Source organism: Pteronotus mesoamericanus, unplaced genomic scaffold (assembly GCF_021234165.1).
Source record: "Pteronotus mesoamericanus isolate MK-2021 breed Mesoamerican mustached bat unplaced genomic scaffold, CSHL_Meso_final contig_78, whole genome shotgun sequence".
In the NCBI taxonomy this organism is placed as follows: domain Eukaryota; kingdom Metazoa; phylum Chordata; class Mammalia; order Chiroptera; family Mormoopidae; genus Pteronotus; species Pteronotus mesoamericanus.
The window spans coordinates 1,912,090-1,923,355 of record NW_026555258.1 but is presented as its reverse complement, the minus strand read 5'-3'; the positions used below and the strand labels follow the sequence as shown (position 1 = coordinate 1,923,355).

Below are 11,266 nucleotides of genomic sequence, written 5' to 3'. Positions count from 1 at the left end.
GCCTCGGCCGGCGTGGCTCCGCGGGTTTGGCGCCAGCCCGCAGAGCGGAAAGTCGCCGGTACAATTTCTGGTCAGGGCACAGGCCTGGGTTTTGGGTTTGGCCCCAGGTTGGGGGTGTGGATTAAAGGCAACTGATCGATGTTTCTCTCCCTTTGTCTCCCTCTAAGATAAAAAATAAAAATAAAAACACTAAAATACTAAGGATTCTTCTGTGTTTAGCCTCAGAAGAAATGAAAAAGAAAAGAATGCCTACCAACCTAGGTTTTAAACTCACCGGGAAGGAGGAGCCCTTCTCTAGCCGCTGACTGGAGAGCCCACTAGCATCTCCGGGGGTGGAGGGGTCCATAAAGCCCGCAGCTGAACGGCTGGTTCTCCCACCTTAGGCGAGGTGAGCACCAGGCAGCTTTCCCCAAGCCAAGTGCAGAGGAGGGACCACTGGGCTTGGACAAAACCCCGGTTCTCAGCGGCCGCCGGGCTCCCCGGAGCTGGGCCAGGGGTCCACATGCGACCAGGATGGAAAAACAACGGGGCCCCTGGGAGGAAGCACACGTCTTCCGGACCCTGGGTGGGCAAAGGCTTCCTAAAGGAAAAGGCTGATGAGTTAAACTTTGTTAACATTGAGATGTATCTGTTTTTTAAAAAAGATTGATTTATTTTTAGAGAGGGGAAGGGAGGGAGAAAGAGAGGGAGAGAAACATCAGCGTGTGCTTGCCTCTCATCCACCCCTTACTGGAAACCTGGCCCACAACTCAGGCCTGTGCCCTGACTGGGAATCGAACCAGCGACCCTTTGGATCACAGGCATCACAAAGCGAATGGGGGCATCGTAATTGGGCACTGCAACGCCTTGACTGGTCGTAGCTGATAACTAACATTTCTGTAACAGGTGCTACTGTGTGTCAGGGAAGTCAGGCTCTGGACGTTTATTCTTAAGAGTGAATGTTCGGAAAGGCGGACCACAGAAATGGCTGTGGCGCACTCGCTCGCCTTTCCCAGGCACACTCACTGGTGTCCGTCTCTGGCTCTCGCCGCCAGTACCCACACTGCGGCGCCTGCGCCCCAGGAGCTGTCCCCTACGGTTCTCAAAGGCCTTTGCGGCTGTCACCTCCACGCCCACCTGGGGCAGGTCTTACTCCCGCACCTCCATTTCCGGGTGGGAAAATGAGGGTCCAAACGAGGTGGCCGTGGGCCCGAACCCGCCCTGGGGATGTCCTGGGGGGGCGCGGTCACCAGCCCCCGACCTCACTTCCGGGCCCTGACGTTCCACGCCTTTGCACCAGTCATACAGAGACTCGTGATCACAGATGTCGTCAATTTTTATTCTGTTTACCGTATTTTTCAAACTGGAATCTCTGTGTACTGAGTTCTTTCAAAATCTTCGGTTGGAACAATTACAGAAAACGCCATGGAAACATTCAGCATGACAGAGCCCACAGGACATTCAAGGTCATGGCTATTCCTGGAAACCTCTCTCCACCCGCGAGTAGGTGTTTCTTTATCTGGCCTTTTATTCCACCCTGAAAGGAAACGCTGACAAATCAAGTTTCATAACACTTTACTAATCCCTTAATTTAGCTGCCAGGTTGGCTTAAAACCAGTAACGTCTTACTCTCAAAGCATATTTTTACTTACACTTGGGTATTTTTCTTCAGTAACCTTTTATCTGTTAATTATAGTCAATTAGGGCAAGAAATTTCAAATATATCGTAAAATAGAGCCACACCGAAAGAAATCCTCTGTCCAGCACACAAAACGCCGGAAGCCTCAAAGTTTCTGCGTAGGATGTCCCACGCCCCTCCCCCAACTCCTCCTCCCTGCTCGCCCCCCACCCCGCCCCCTGGCCTCCTGTGAGCCTGGCCGTGGTTTGCGATGGGGGGAGGGGTTGGTTCTGCTTCGCCCTCTCATCAGGCCCTTCAGGTAACTTCGAGGACCTGCCTCCCCAATGTGAGCTCATGTCAGGTGCAAAACCGGCCACCAGCCCATTCCGATTCCAGCCTTCCCTACAGAAGACCCTCCGTGCGGGGGTGGGGTGAGCACCCCACACAGGCCGCCGGGGCTTTTGCCTCCTCCCAATGCCAGTCCTGTTCCGCCCACCCCTGACCAGGCCAGGGGACCGTTCCGGCGGACACTGTGACCCCCGTGGCCCCCCAGGGTGCCGACGCCTTTGACGTGGGGTCTGTCCCGCCCCTTGCGCTGAAGGAAATGCAGCCAGGCCCAGGCGCGCAGGCCCCCTCACCGGGCTCTCTGGGGGTGACTTGTCTCTAGGTCTCCACAGTCACAGCTGAATTGAATCACATCGTCCACCCAGACCCTCTTTCACTAGTGGGGGCGCATTTGGCATCTCGGGAGCAGCCCCCGCGAAGCTGCTGTATGGGCTGCAGGTCAGGCCCGGAGCCGGGGAGGCGAGTCAGAAGCCGCGGACGGGCGTTCGGCCGTGGTCCTGCCGCAGCCCCCTTTCTGGACGGGGCCCTGGGGGGCCTCCGACCTCGGCCTTGGCCTGCGCAGCCGGTCCAGGGTGGAGGCACTAAGGCCTTCATCCCCGGGGGCTCCTTGGCCGCCTCGGGGACGGGCCGGCACACCAGGCGTCTGTCCGCTTTGTGCAAACAGGCCGGGCGGGGCTCCGGGTCGCGGAGGTGGTGGGAGCTTGGGGGGGCGGGTCTGGCTGCAGGGGGCGGGGTGCTCGGCGTGGATGGCACCCACAGCTCCGGCGGGACACAGGTCCCCGCCACGGGGCTGCCCTGCAAGGGAAACACTGCAGACACTGACTTGCGAGCAGCACTTGATTTACTGGCATTAAAAAACCAGTTCTCACATAGAAAAGATGCCGATTCTTGTTTTTGGGTGTTCAAGGCACGCCTTAAAAATTAAGTAAAACTTAAAGCACAGATCACGTGACTTGTTTCTTCCAGAAGCCCTGGAGCGAGAACTCGACAACATTGATCTCCAGGGCCCACCAGGCAAGCACTGTCAGATTCCCGGGCCCGCTCGGCTCATCACGGCGTGTGACCGGGCAGATGCTGGCTGCGGTGCGGGCACAGGTCCCCGTTCAGTCACGGGAGCGGGTCATGGCCAAAACCCGGGGGCGCGGGACCTGCAGGAAATGCCCTTGCATGTTGGAATCCCAACTACACCCAACTGCAAAGTACGCCGTGTCCCTGGGCCATCGAGCCAAGCTGTGACTGAGAGTTCTGAAACACAAGGCCCTCGATGACAGTCTGCCCGGTCAGGGCCTGGCCTATGGGACACAGCTGTCCTTCCTAAGTCTACGGTCACCACGGGCCCCCCCGGACAGCATGGGAGCAGAAGGCCCAGCACGCCCCGCTCCCTGCTTTCTAGGGCCGACACCGAGAGCGCCAGGAAAGGACCAGGACCCCGGCCATGGCCGAGCCAGCCGCTGGACACGGCCCTCATCCTGCCATGGGAGGCGAGGGCACGGGGCTCACGGGGAATGGGACGCTGGCATTTAGGATGCACAAGCTGCCTGTCACCTTGCAGGGCGGTGACTGAAAACGAGGACCAGGGGCTCCCGTGTACAAAGAGGTTTATTGAATTGTTAGAACCATGTAGCCACTGAACAGGACGGGACGAGACAATGGGGACCCTCCGGGGGCTGGGGGGACCTGCGGGAGCTCCCTCCTGGGACGTCCACGTGCACCGGGAGCAGCTGGCGCGCTTGCTGGCATTTGTGCTTTGATGTTTCTCTGGCTGAAGGCTCGGCTGCAATGTCCAGGGGACGTGCCCTGGCCTCTCGGTCCAGGGTCCCTTACAACAAGCGACGTCCAGGGGCCTCCGGACAGAGACCTCGGGGGTGTCACCGCGGCCCCCTCAGCACAGCCGACGTTTCCCCTGCGGCCACCCCAGAGTTCCAGTCTGAGTCGCCTGAGCCCGTGCCGGGCAGGACAAGGCAGCACTGTGACAGGGACCGCCATCAGGGACGCCCTACAAAACCAGACACCTCTATTTCCCAAAAATAGTTTTTACAGCACTTTAAATAATTTACAAAAAAGCTACAAAACTCATTTACCAGGACACACGTGTTAAATAGGGCCACCGCTTCCCGTTAGTGTACATATGTACAGGGCGGCGGCGGCAGCTCCCGTCCCCCTCTGCCCACCGTGCCGCCTGCCCACGCGCGCGCCGTCCACACGCACGCCGGCGCCCGGCCGCGAGCTCACAGCTTGAGGGCTTTGCCTGGGGCCACGGGGCCGCCGTCCTCCACCGAGGTGTCGCTGAGCTCGCTGGCGTCGCTGCCCCAGGCCTCCTGGCCCTTATCGCCTCGATCCACCCTCCGCCTGTACCTCAGGTCCAAAATGTCCTCGTCGGATCCCGAGTTCCTGCTGTCGTGGAAGCTGAGCGCCGCCGGAGCCTTCCTCCTGGGCCAGCGCCCACCCTCCTTCTTCACGAGCAAGCGGGAGCTCCCGAACACGGGCCCGGGGCCGCCCGGGGCCTCCCTGAAGGCCGAGAAGGCCGGGCCCTGCAGAGGCAGGCTCAGGCCGGGGCTGAAGAGGCCCGCCGGCTTGGCCCCCCAGGAGACGCTGTTCCCAAAGTGGAATAACTGCGTGGAGAGCAGCGGGGAGAAGCCAGCGAAGGGCAGGCCCCTCTTCGGGTCCGTGGCGAGGCCGGGCGCGCCGCAGGCCTGGCCCTCCGCCGCCTTCCCCCTCTCGCCCCCCAGGCCCGCCTTCCAGGCTGCGCCCTTGCCTTCCGAGCTCAGCGCCCACGCGCCCTGCAGCCGGCTCTGGTGGGCAAAGTCGCCCCACGGGAGGGCGAGGCCGGCCTGGGGCCCCCCCTCCCTGTCGGCTCCAGGGCTCCGAGCGAGCGTGCTCCGGCTCCGAGGGGCTGCCGGCGAGCTCCCACCGAGGCTTCTGGCCGAGGCCCCCGCTTCCGCACAGCTGGACAGCTGACTGAAAGCGCTGTCCCCGGCAGCAGGCACGGCGCCTCGTGAGCTCTGGTCCCTGTGAGGACAGAGGCCCCTCCTGCCTGTGGGTGGCCCTCGGGCAGACCCAGTCTCGCTGGTGCTCCTGGGGGGTGCCCGCTGGCCCCTGGACAGGGCAGCGGGCAGGCAGGCCTGCTCTGTGTGGGGGCCGCCCCTCGGCCCCGGGGCTGGCTGAGGCGTCCCCCGGCCCCTCTGGCTCCGTGTGCACACGCCGGGCTGGAGGGCCGGGGCCACCACCTTCCGGCACGGCGGCTCTGGTCTGGGCACGCTCCCCGGCCCGAGCGTGCTGGGACCTCCCCCGGGAACTTCCAGGCCGCTCACAGACTCCTTGGCCTTTTCGGCCAAAAACTTCCTGATCTCCAGCTCGATGCTGTCGTCACTGTCCACGGAGCTGCTGTCCTCAGACCGCGAGCTGGGGCCGGCCTCGGCCTCGCCGGGGCACCCTCGCCCTCTGCAGGCTCCCCGCCCGGACGGGAGGGCCAGGGGCACGTCCGCGGGCCCAGCGCCGCCCGGCTTTGCCCGCTCCGTCCGGCAGCAGAAGGCGCTGGAAGGTTTCCTTGGCGGGTCCCCTCTGCTGTCTCTTCGGGGCTTTGAGAGGCAGCTTTTCAACAAGGGTGGGCTTCTGTCCTTCCAGCCTCTCTGGAGGCCCCCCTGCGGGCCCGGGGCCTGTGCCTCGGTGGTGCTGAACCGGACCTTCTTCCTGCACGCTGCTCTGGGGTCCCGACACCGCTTCTTGAGCCTCCGCTTGGACCGCAGCAAATCCTTAATGGCCGTGTCCAGGTCCTCGTCGCTGTCCAGCGAGCTGCTCTTGTCCTCAGAGCTCCCCTTCCCGGGGGGGCCTGGCGACAGGCCGCCCCGCGTGTCCGGGGCCACGTGCTCGCCGGCCAGCCCGGCCGTCCTGCAGGGCAGGGGCTGCCCCCGGGCCTCGCCCTCCCTGCCAGGGGCCTCGCCGGCTTTCCCCCGGCTGGCGTCGGTGTCCGGGGCAGCCTCCTTCATCGCCTCGCTCGCCCTCTTGGGCGTGGACGACCACACAGCGGTGCTGCCTCCCCTGCGTTTCCTTTTGCGGCCCAGGGACAGGTCCAGTGTTTTAGTGACGGGGGTCTTGGGGCCCGCGGCCTGCCCGTGGGGGCCGGGCGATGGCAGCGGGCTCTGCGCGGACGGCGGGCAGGCGTCCGACCTGGCCAGCAAACTCTCCGACTGCGCCTTCAGTGCCAGAAACGTCCGGATCTCCCGCTCGATGCTGTCGTCGCTGTCCACGGAGCTGCTGTCCCCGTCTGAGCGGGAAGGCACGTCGGGGGGACGAGGCAGCGGGCTGGTGGCCAGGGGCCTGTCCCCGCCCTCCCCGGGGGCTGGCAGGATTGTTTTGGAAATGTCCAGGATCGCCTCAGCGCACATCAGCTCGGCGGACGTGTCCGCCCGGCACGAGGACCGGTCCACAAACTCGCTCTTGGCCATGGTGTTTCCTGGGGCTGCGGAGGCTTTGGTTTCCTTTGGTGGCTTGGAGGGATGGTCAGGGTCAAGGCTGCCCGGGCCGAGGTCCGTGGCCTTCGAGGCCATGGGCTTCTTCTTGCCTGGCGTTTTCCTGTGGGTTTCGGGCAAGGCACTTTTCGCGGCGTGGCTCGTGCCACGGGCAGGGGGCTCGGGCGGCTCCTCCCCCGGTGGGGCTTTCGGTGGCGGCGGGTCCCCGCTTGCCTCCTTCCTTTTCTCCAGCTGGTACAGCTGGATGGCCTCTTCGATGCCATCGTCGCTGCTGGAGTCTGACGCCTCGTGCACCGTGGCTGCGCCCCTGGCTCCCGGGCCCCGCCTCCCGGGGCCTAGGCTCCGCCGGACACCGCCCTTGCACGGGGCTTCTGCGGTTCTGCAGGTGGTGGCTGGCCTGGGCGAGCTCTCAGGCTCAGCGGAGACTTTAGACCTGAGGCTTCTGGGCTGCGCGGTCGCCTTTGCCAACCTGGGAGGTTTCCGGAAGACAAACTCCTTGCAGGCGCCGGCCAAACCCTGCCGCTGCGCCTTGACGACCGGCTCTTTGCAGGCTCGGAGCGCCGACCTGGCCGAGTTGTCGTCGGGGTCCGGCTTTTTATCCGCAGGCGCCTCCCGTTTTGGGGCCTCGTGTTGCCTTTTCTCGTTCAGAAACTGCTCTATCTCCGCCCGGATGCTCTGCTCGAAGGAGTCCTCGCTGCTGACGCTGCCTGGGGAGGCGGAGCCCGGGGCCTGGCTGGCTCCCGTGCGGCCGCCGGGGGCACCTCCCGAGCCAGGTGCGAGTTTGGGGGGACCCAGGGCGGGCGGGGCGCTGCTCTGAGGCGGCTCCGGCTTGCACATACTGTCCCCGTCGGCGGCCGTGGGCTGGACGGCCCCGCTCTTGGCCTTCAGGTACTCCTGGATGGCTTCCTCGATGTCCCGGTCCACAGAGTCGTCACTGTCTGAGTCCAGCACCGAGGGGCCGAAGTCTGCGGCTTCCCCCCCGGCCTTGGGGTCAAAGTTAGCAGCGTGACCGCAGGCTGCCGAGGCAGGGCCGGCGGCCAGCTGGGCGTCGCGTCCCCTCTGGCCTCTGTGCAGGGCGCGCTCCTGGCTCCTGCCCCGCGCGGCCCGGTCGCTCTGGAGAGAGCTGATGATCATCTGCACCCTGGCGCTCACGGCCGCGCGCCCCGCGCCCTCCGGCTCCGAGGCGCGGCCGGGAAACCTACAACTCCCCGGCAGCCCGAAGGCCTCCCACGTGGACCGGAGAGCAAGCACAGGAGGGGCGTTCATGAGGAACATTCTAGCGATGGGGAGGTGCACCGAGGCCGGGCTTCACATCCTGCTGGGAGGAAAGCACAGGGGTGAGACACCGCGGCGCGAGCGGGCAGCGCCTGGGGCCCCCGGCTGGCGGGGGCCGCGCGCCTCGGGCCGCGCAGCTCAGCGTGCGGAGCCGTGCCCGGACCGCTGTCGAGACGCCGCAGGAGAGCGTCCCTGTGCCGCCTGCCCGTGCTCACGGGACTCCACACCTGCCATGTCCCCTCCCCGCTCTGGCTCTGGGCCTCTCTCTTCTCTGCAAGAGAGCGGGTTTTATTTACCTCAAAAAGCTGCCCAAGTGCTAACGCGGTGAAGTCTGCACGCGCTTCTCTGCGGGTTAAAGGACAGGAGGACGCGGACCCCGGGCCGGCGAGAGGGACGTCGCGGGTCGGTTCATTCTTGGCGGGAGCAACGAGCCCCTGAGAGAAAACGCGACGCGGCCGTGAGCAACTCCGCAGTCACCTCCCCGAGCGTCTGTCAAGAGTCACTTTCTATTGAAAAACGTCAGGTGCACATGTGGGGGAGGAGCTCACAGAGCCATGTCACTGTTTTTGGCGAACGAGCACGCGAGGCGCCCCGAACACAGCCGCGCCGTTGCCCCCTGCGCCCCCCCCGGCCTCCGTGCCTCAGACCACACGTGGCTTCGTCGGCAGGACCACCGGGCCGGTCCTGGGAACACGGATGACAGCTGGTCATTTAGGAAAACACGAGACACACCAGACAAGTGTGAATTCCTGACACGTGTTCCTGACCTCCTGCTGCCCCAGAACTGGAACCAAAGCGGCCGGAGGCAGGAGCACAGCCTGGCAGCCGCTATGGAAACAGCGTGGCGTTCCACTCCCAAAACGGTGCCAAGCGGGCTGTCACTGCCCTGGGGACCCGAGGGGTGGGCGGGAACCGGCCTGGGGACCTGCTCAGCTTCCCACGCTGGCCTGGGAGCTCCCCTGCTGCCAGGCAAATTGTCTTGTCTGCGGGGCCCAGCCTCCCTGGGGAAGCGCGGCCCGGCCACCGAGGCAGACGTGCCTGACAGGTGCGACCGGCCATGACCCCGAGGGCCACTTGCTGCTGCTGACCCGCGCTCAGACAGTGGGACTCCAACGCCAAGGAGTTCCTTGCACTTACTCGAAACTTTCTTCAGGTCCAGGCGCCGAGTCTGGAGGGAGCTGCCAGTGGGGACACGTCGCGGGCGCGGGGTCTCCATCGCTGCGCCTGCCACCGTGGCGCCTCTGCCCGCTTTCGGTCCGGACGGCGCGCTGCCAGGGTAGAGGCAAGCACAGAGCCCCAGTTCAGAGGCTGGGGTTGCAGCTGGTGGGGTGTTTTTTGTTTTTTCTTTGTGAAAGAAACAGCATCAACGTATGGACTCGAAGCTAAATTTCAGAAGAGCTTACCCTGAGACCAACTAGAGTTAATCACAACCAGTTTACAACTACCTGAGCCACCTGTAGGTCCGACCCTGCAGCGGGGGGAAGGGAACATGGCTCCCGCGACAGCCCACGTACAACCTCTCCCACAGTGTCACGGCCACAGACTGGCGGGGACCCACAATGGGGCGGGGGGGGCCTCTTTCGCTGGCTGGGGACCTGCTTCACGTGGTCATTAATCAAGATTACAACATGACAAGGCGTCTGGTCTGCATGGGCCTGGGGGGTGGAGTCTGAATCAAGATCGTGATCTCCTTAAACAGAAATGCTACCTTAGAAACGGGCCCAGAGGCAGCCCAGACGCGCCAGGCTACATGGAGCAAAGCGTGGGGAGAAAAGCCGTGGCCTGTCCCCCCCGGGCATCCCCTGACAGTGGACAGAGCCTGGAGTCCCAGGAAGCAGTTTCCTGAGCTGTCAAACCACCCAGCGGTGGCGCAGGAATGAGGTTACAAGGGCAGAGGGCGTCTCCAGCGACAGCCCATGGCTTTGAAACAGTCACCTGCACCAATGAGTCCCGCCAGCCGACTGTAAGCTGAACTTGGGGCGAGCTGGGCTGAGACCGCTCGGCTGCCCATCGGCCTCCCTGCACCCGGAAGGCTCCCAGCCGGGGCCGAGGGCAGTTGTGAGGACGCCCAGCCCTGCACCCCAAAGCCAGGACTGAAGTGGTGGAGGCCCCGGACATCACCCAGCGTGGACACTTTCCTGCAGAACGGGCAGAAGCCGACGCAGCTTATTCTGGACAGTATGGCTCCCTGTACATCCTGTCCCAAACACACCACCAGCAGAGGTCCAGCCCCAGCGGTCACCTCCCAGGTGGGGCTACCCCAGGTTAGGAAGGGCACAGCAGGTCACCCTGAAGTGGGTGTGGGCCAGGATTCTGGCCCGCTGGCTAGAAGGTCAGACCTCACGACACTGCAGCATGGAGACCGAGGAGACCCCAGGCCGGCAGGCGAGGACTCACAGCTGACCCCGCCCTGCCCTTTGACCCCGAGCTCTCTGCCTAGGGGCATCGGTCCGCGCGCCTGGGCAGCGGCCCGGTCTTCAGCCACGAAGACACGTAAGTGCGAGCACCTCCCCGAGGGAAGGGTCAGGCCTCCGCGCAGCCTGCGCCCCGGGACTGCTTCTGGGGTCCGGGCGCCGGGGGCCAGCGGCCGGCGGGGCGTCCGTGGCCCTCCCGGAAGCCGCGCCGGGCAGGATTGCTCCTCCGAGGGGGCTGGGGGCGCCGGGCCCGCGGCCGAGCTCCCAGGGCGGGAGCGCCGCGCCAGCCGGAAGCTGCCCCGCGGGCCCTCACCTGCGCTTCACCTGGGTGCGCCCTTCTTCCCGCGCCCCGCCGGCTTCCAGGAGCGGGGGGCGCGCGGCGGGCCCGGCAGCGCGGAGGCGGGGCCGCGGGCTGCCTCCGGGGCCACGACCCCCGCCCGGGGCAGCACCAGCTCCCGGCGCCGGCTGAGCGCGCCCCCGCCCCGCGCGCCCTCCCCGGGGCCCGGCGCCGCGGTCCGCGGCCTGCCCCGCCGCCCTCCGGCCCCGGCCCCGGCCCCAGTGCTCACCTCCGCCCGGCCGCCCTGCCCCTCGCCCGGCGCCGGCCCGCCCGCGCCGCGTCCCAGGGGAGGAGCGGCGCGCGGGGGGGCGCGCGGGGGCGGCGGGGTCCCGCGTCCCGCCCCTCGGGCCGCGCGGAGGGGGCTGGGGCCGCCTTCTCCCCGCCGCCGCTCCCCACCCCCGCCCGGCGCCGAGGGACGCGCGGAGGGCGGGGCGCGCGGGGCGGGGCGATCCCGGGCGCCCCCTCCCCGAACCTACCGGCAGCGGCGGGAGCGGCGGCCGCGCTCCGGAAGCCGTGCCCGGTGGCTGGGCATCATGGGAATGGCACGGCCGAGTTCCGGGGGAGGCGCGCGGCCCGGCCGGACCCCCGCCCGGCGAGCGCGCGCCCACCTGCCGGCCGCTGCGGAGGCCTGGGGACGCCCCACCCGCCCCGCCCCGGACCGGTCCCGGAAAGGTCCTGGCGCTCTCGGTGAATTAATTGCTGGTGTAATGTCTGACCCCCACCCGGCCTTGTAGAGGCGGGGACCCCCGGCGGCTGTTGACCGCCCGGTTCCCCGGGGCTGCGCTAAGCTCTGGGAGTCGGGGAAGGCCGGCCCTCCCTTCCACCCAGA

General features: G+C 66.0%; 1 protein-coding gene across 2 annotated transcripts; it reads right to left on the bottom strand.

Annotated features, from left to right (window-relative positions):
- Positions 1 to 4,108: 4,108 nt before the first annotated feature.
- Positions 4,109 to 10,732, bottom strand: PPP1R26 (protein phosphatase 1 regulatory subunit 26). 2 transcript variants are annotated; one of them, XM_054584789.1, is made up of 4 exons: positions 10,667 to 10,732; positions 8,824 to 8,954; positions 7,983 to 8,192; positions 4,109 to 7,726 (listed from the first exon to the last, which is right to left on the bottom strand). In XM_054584789.1, the coding sequence occupies exon 4, from the start codon at positions 7,684 to 7,686 to the stop codon at positions 4,171 to 4,173; it is 3,516 nt and encodes a 1,171-aa protein (XP_054440764.1). In that variant the 5' UTR covers positions 7,687 to 7,726; positions 7,983 to 8,192; positions 8,824 to 8,954; positions 10,667 to 10,732; the 3' UTR covers positions 4,109 to 4,170. The 2 variants fall into 2 exon arrangements, with proteins under 2 accessions (XP_054440764.1, XP_054440763.1); XM_054584788.1 differs by having other exon boundaries at positions 7,983 to 8,120.
- Positions 10,733 to 11,266: the final 534 nt, after the last annotated feature.

Bases quoted from the DNA above. Each gene is read 5' to 3' on its own strand.
- PPP1R26 (XM_054584789.1), bottom strand. From the start codon at position 7,686: ATGTTCCTCATGAACGCCCCTCCTGTGCTTGCTCTCCGGTCCACGTGG.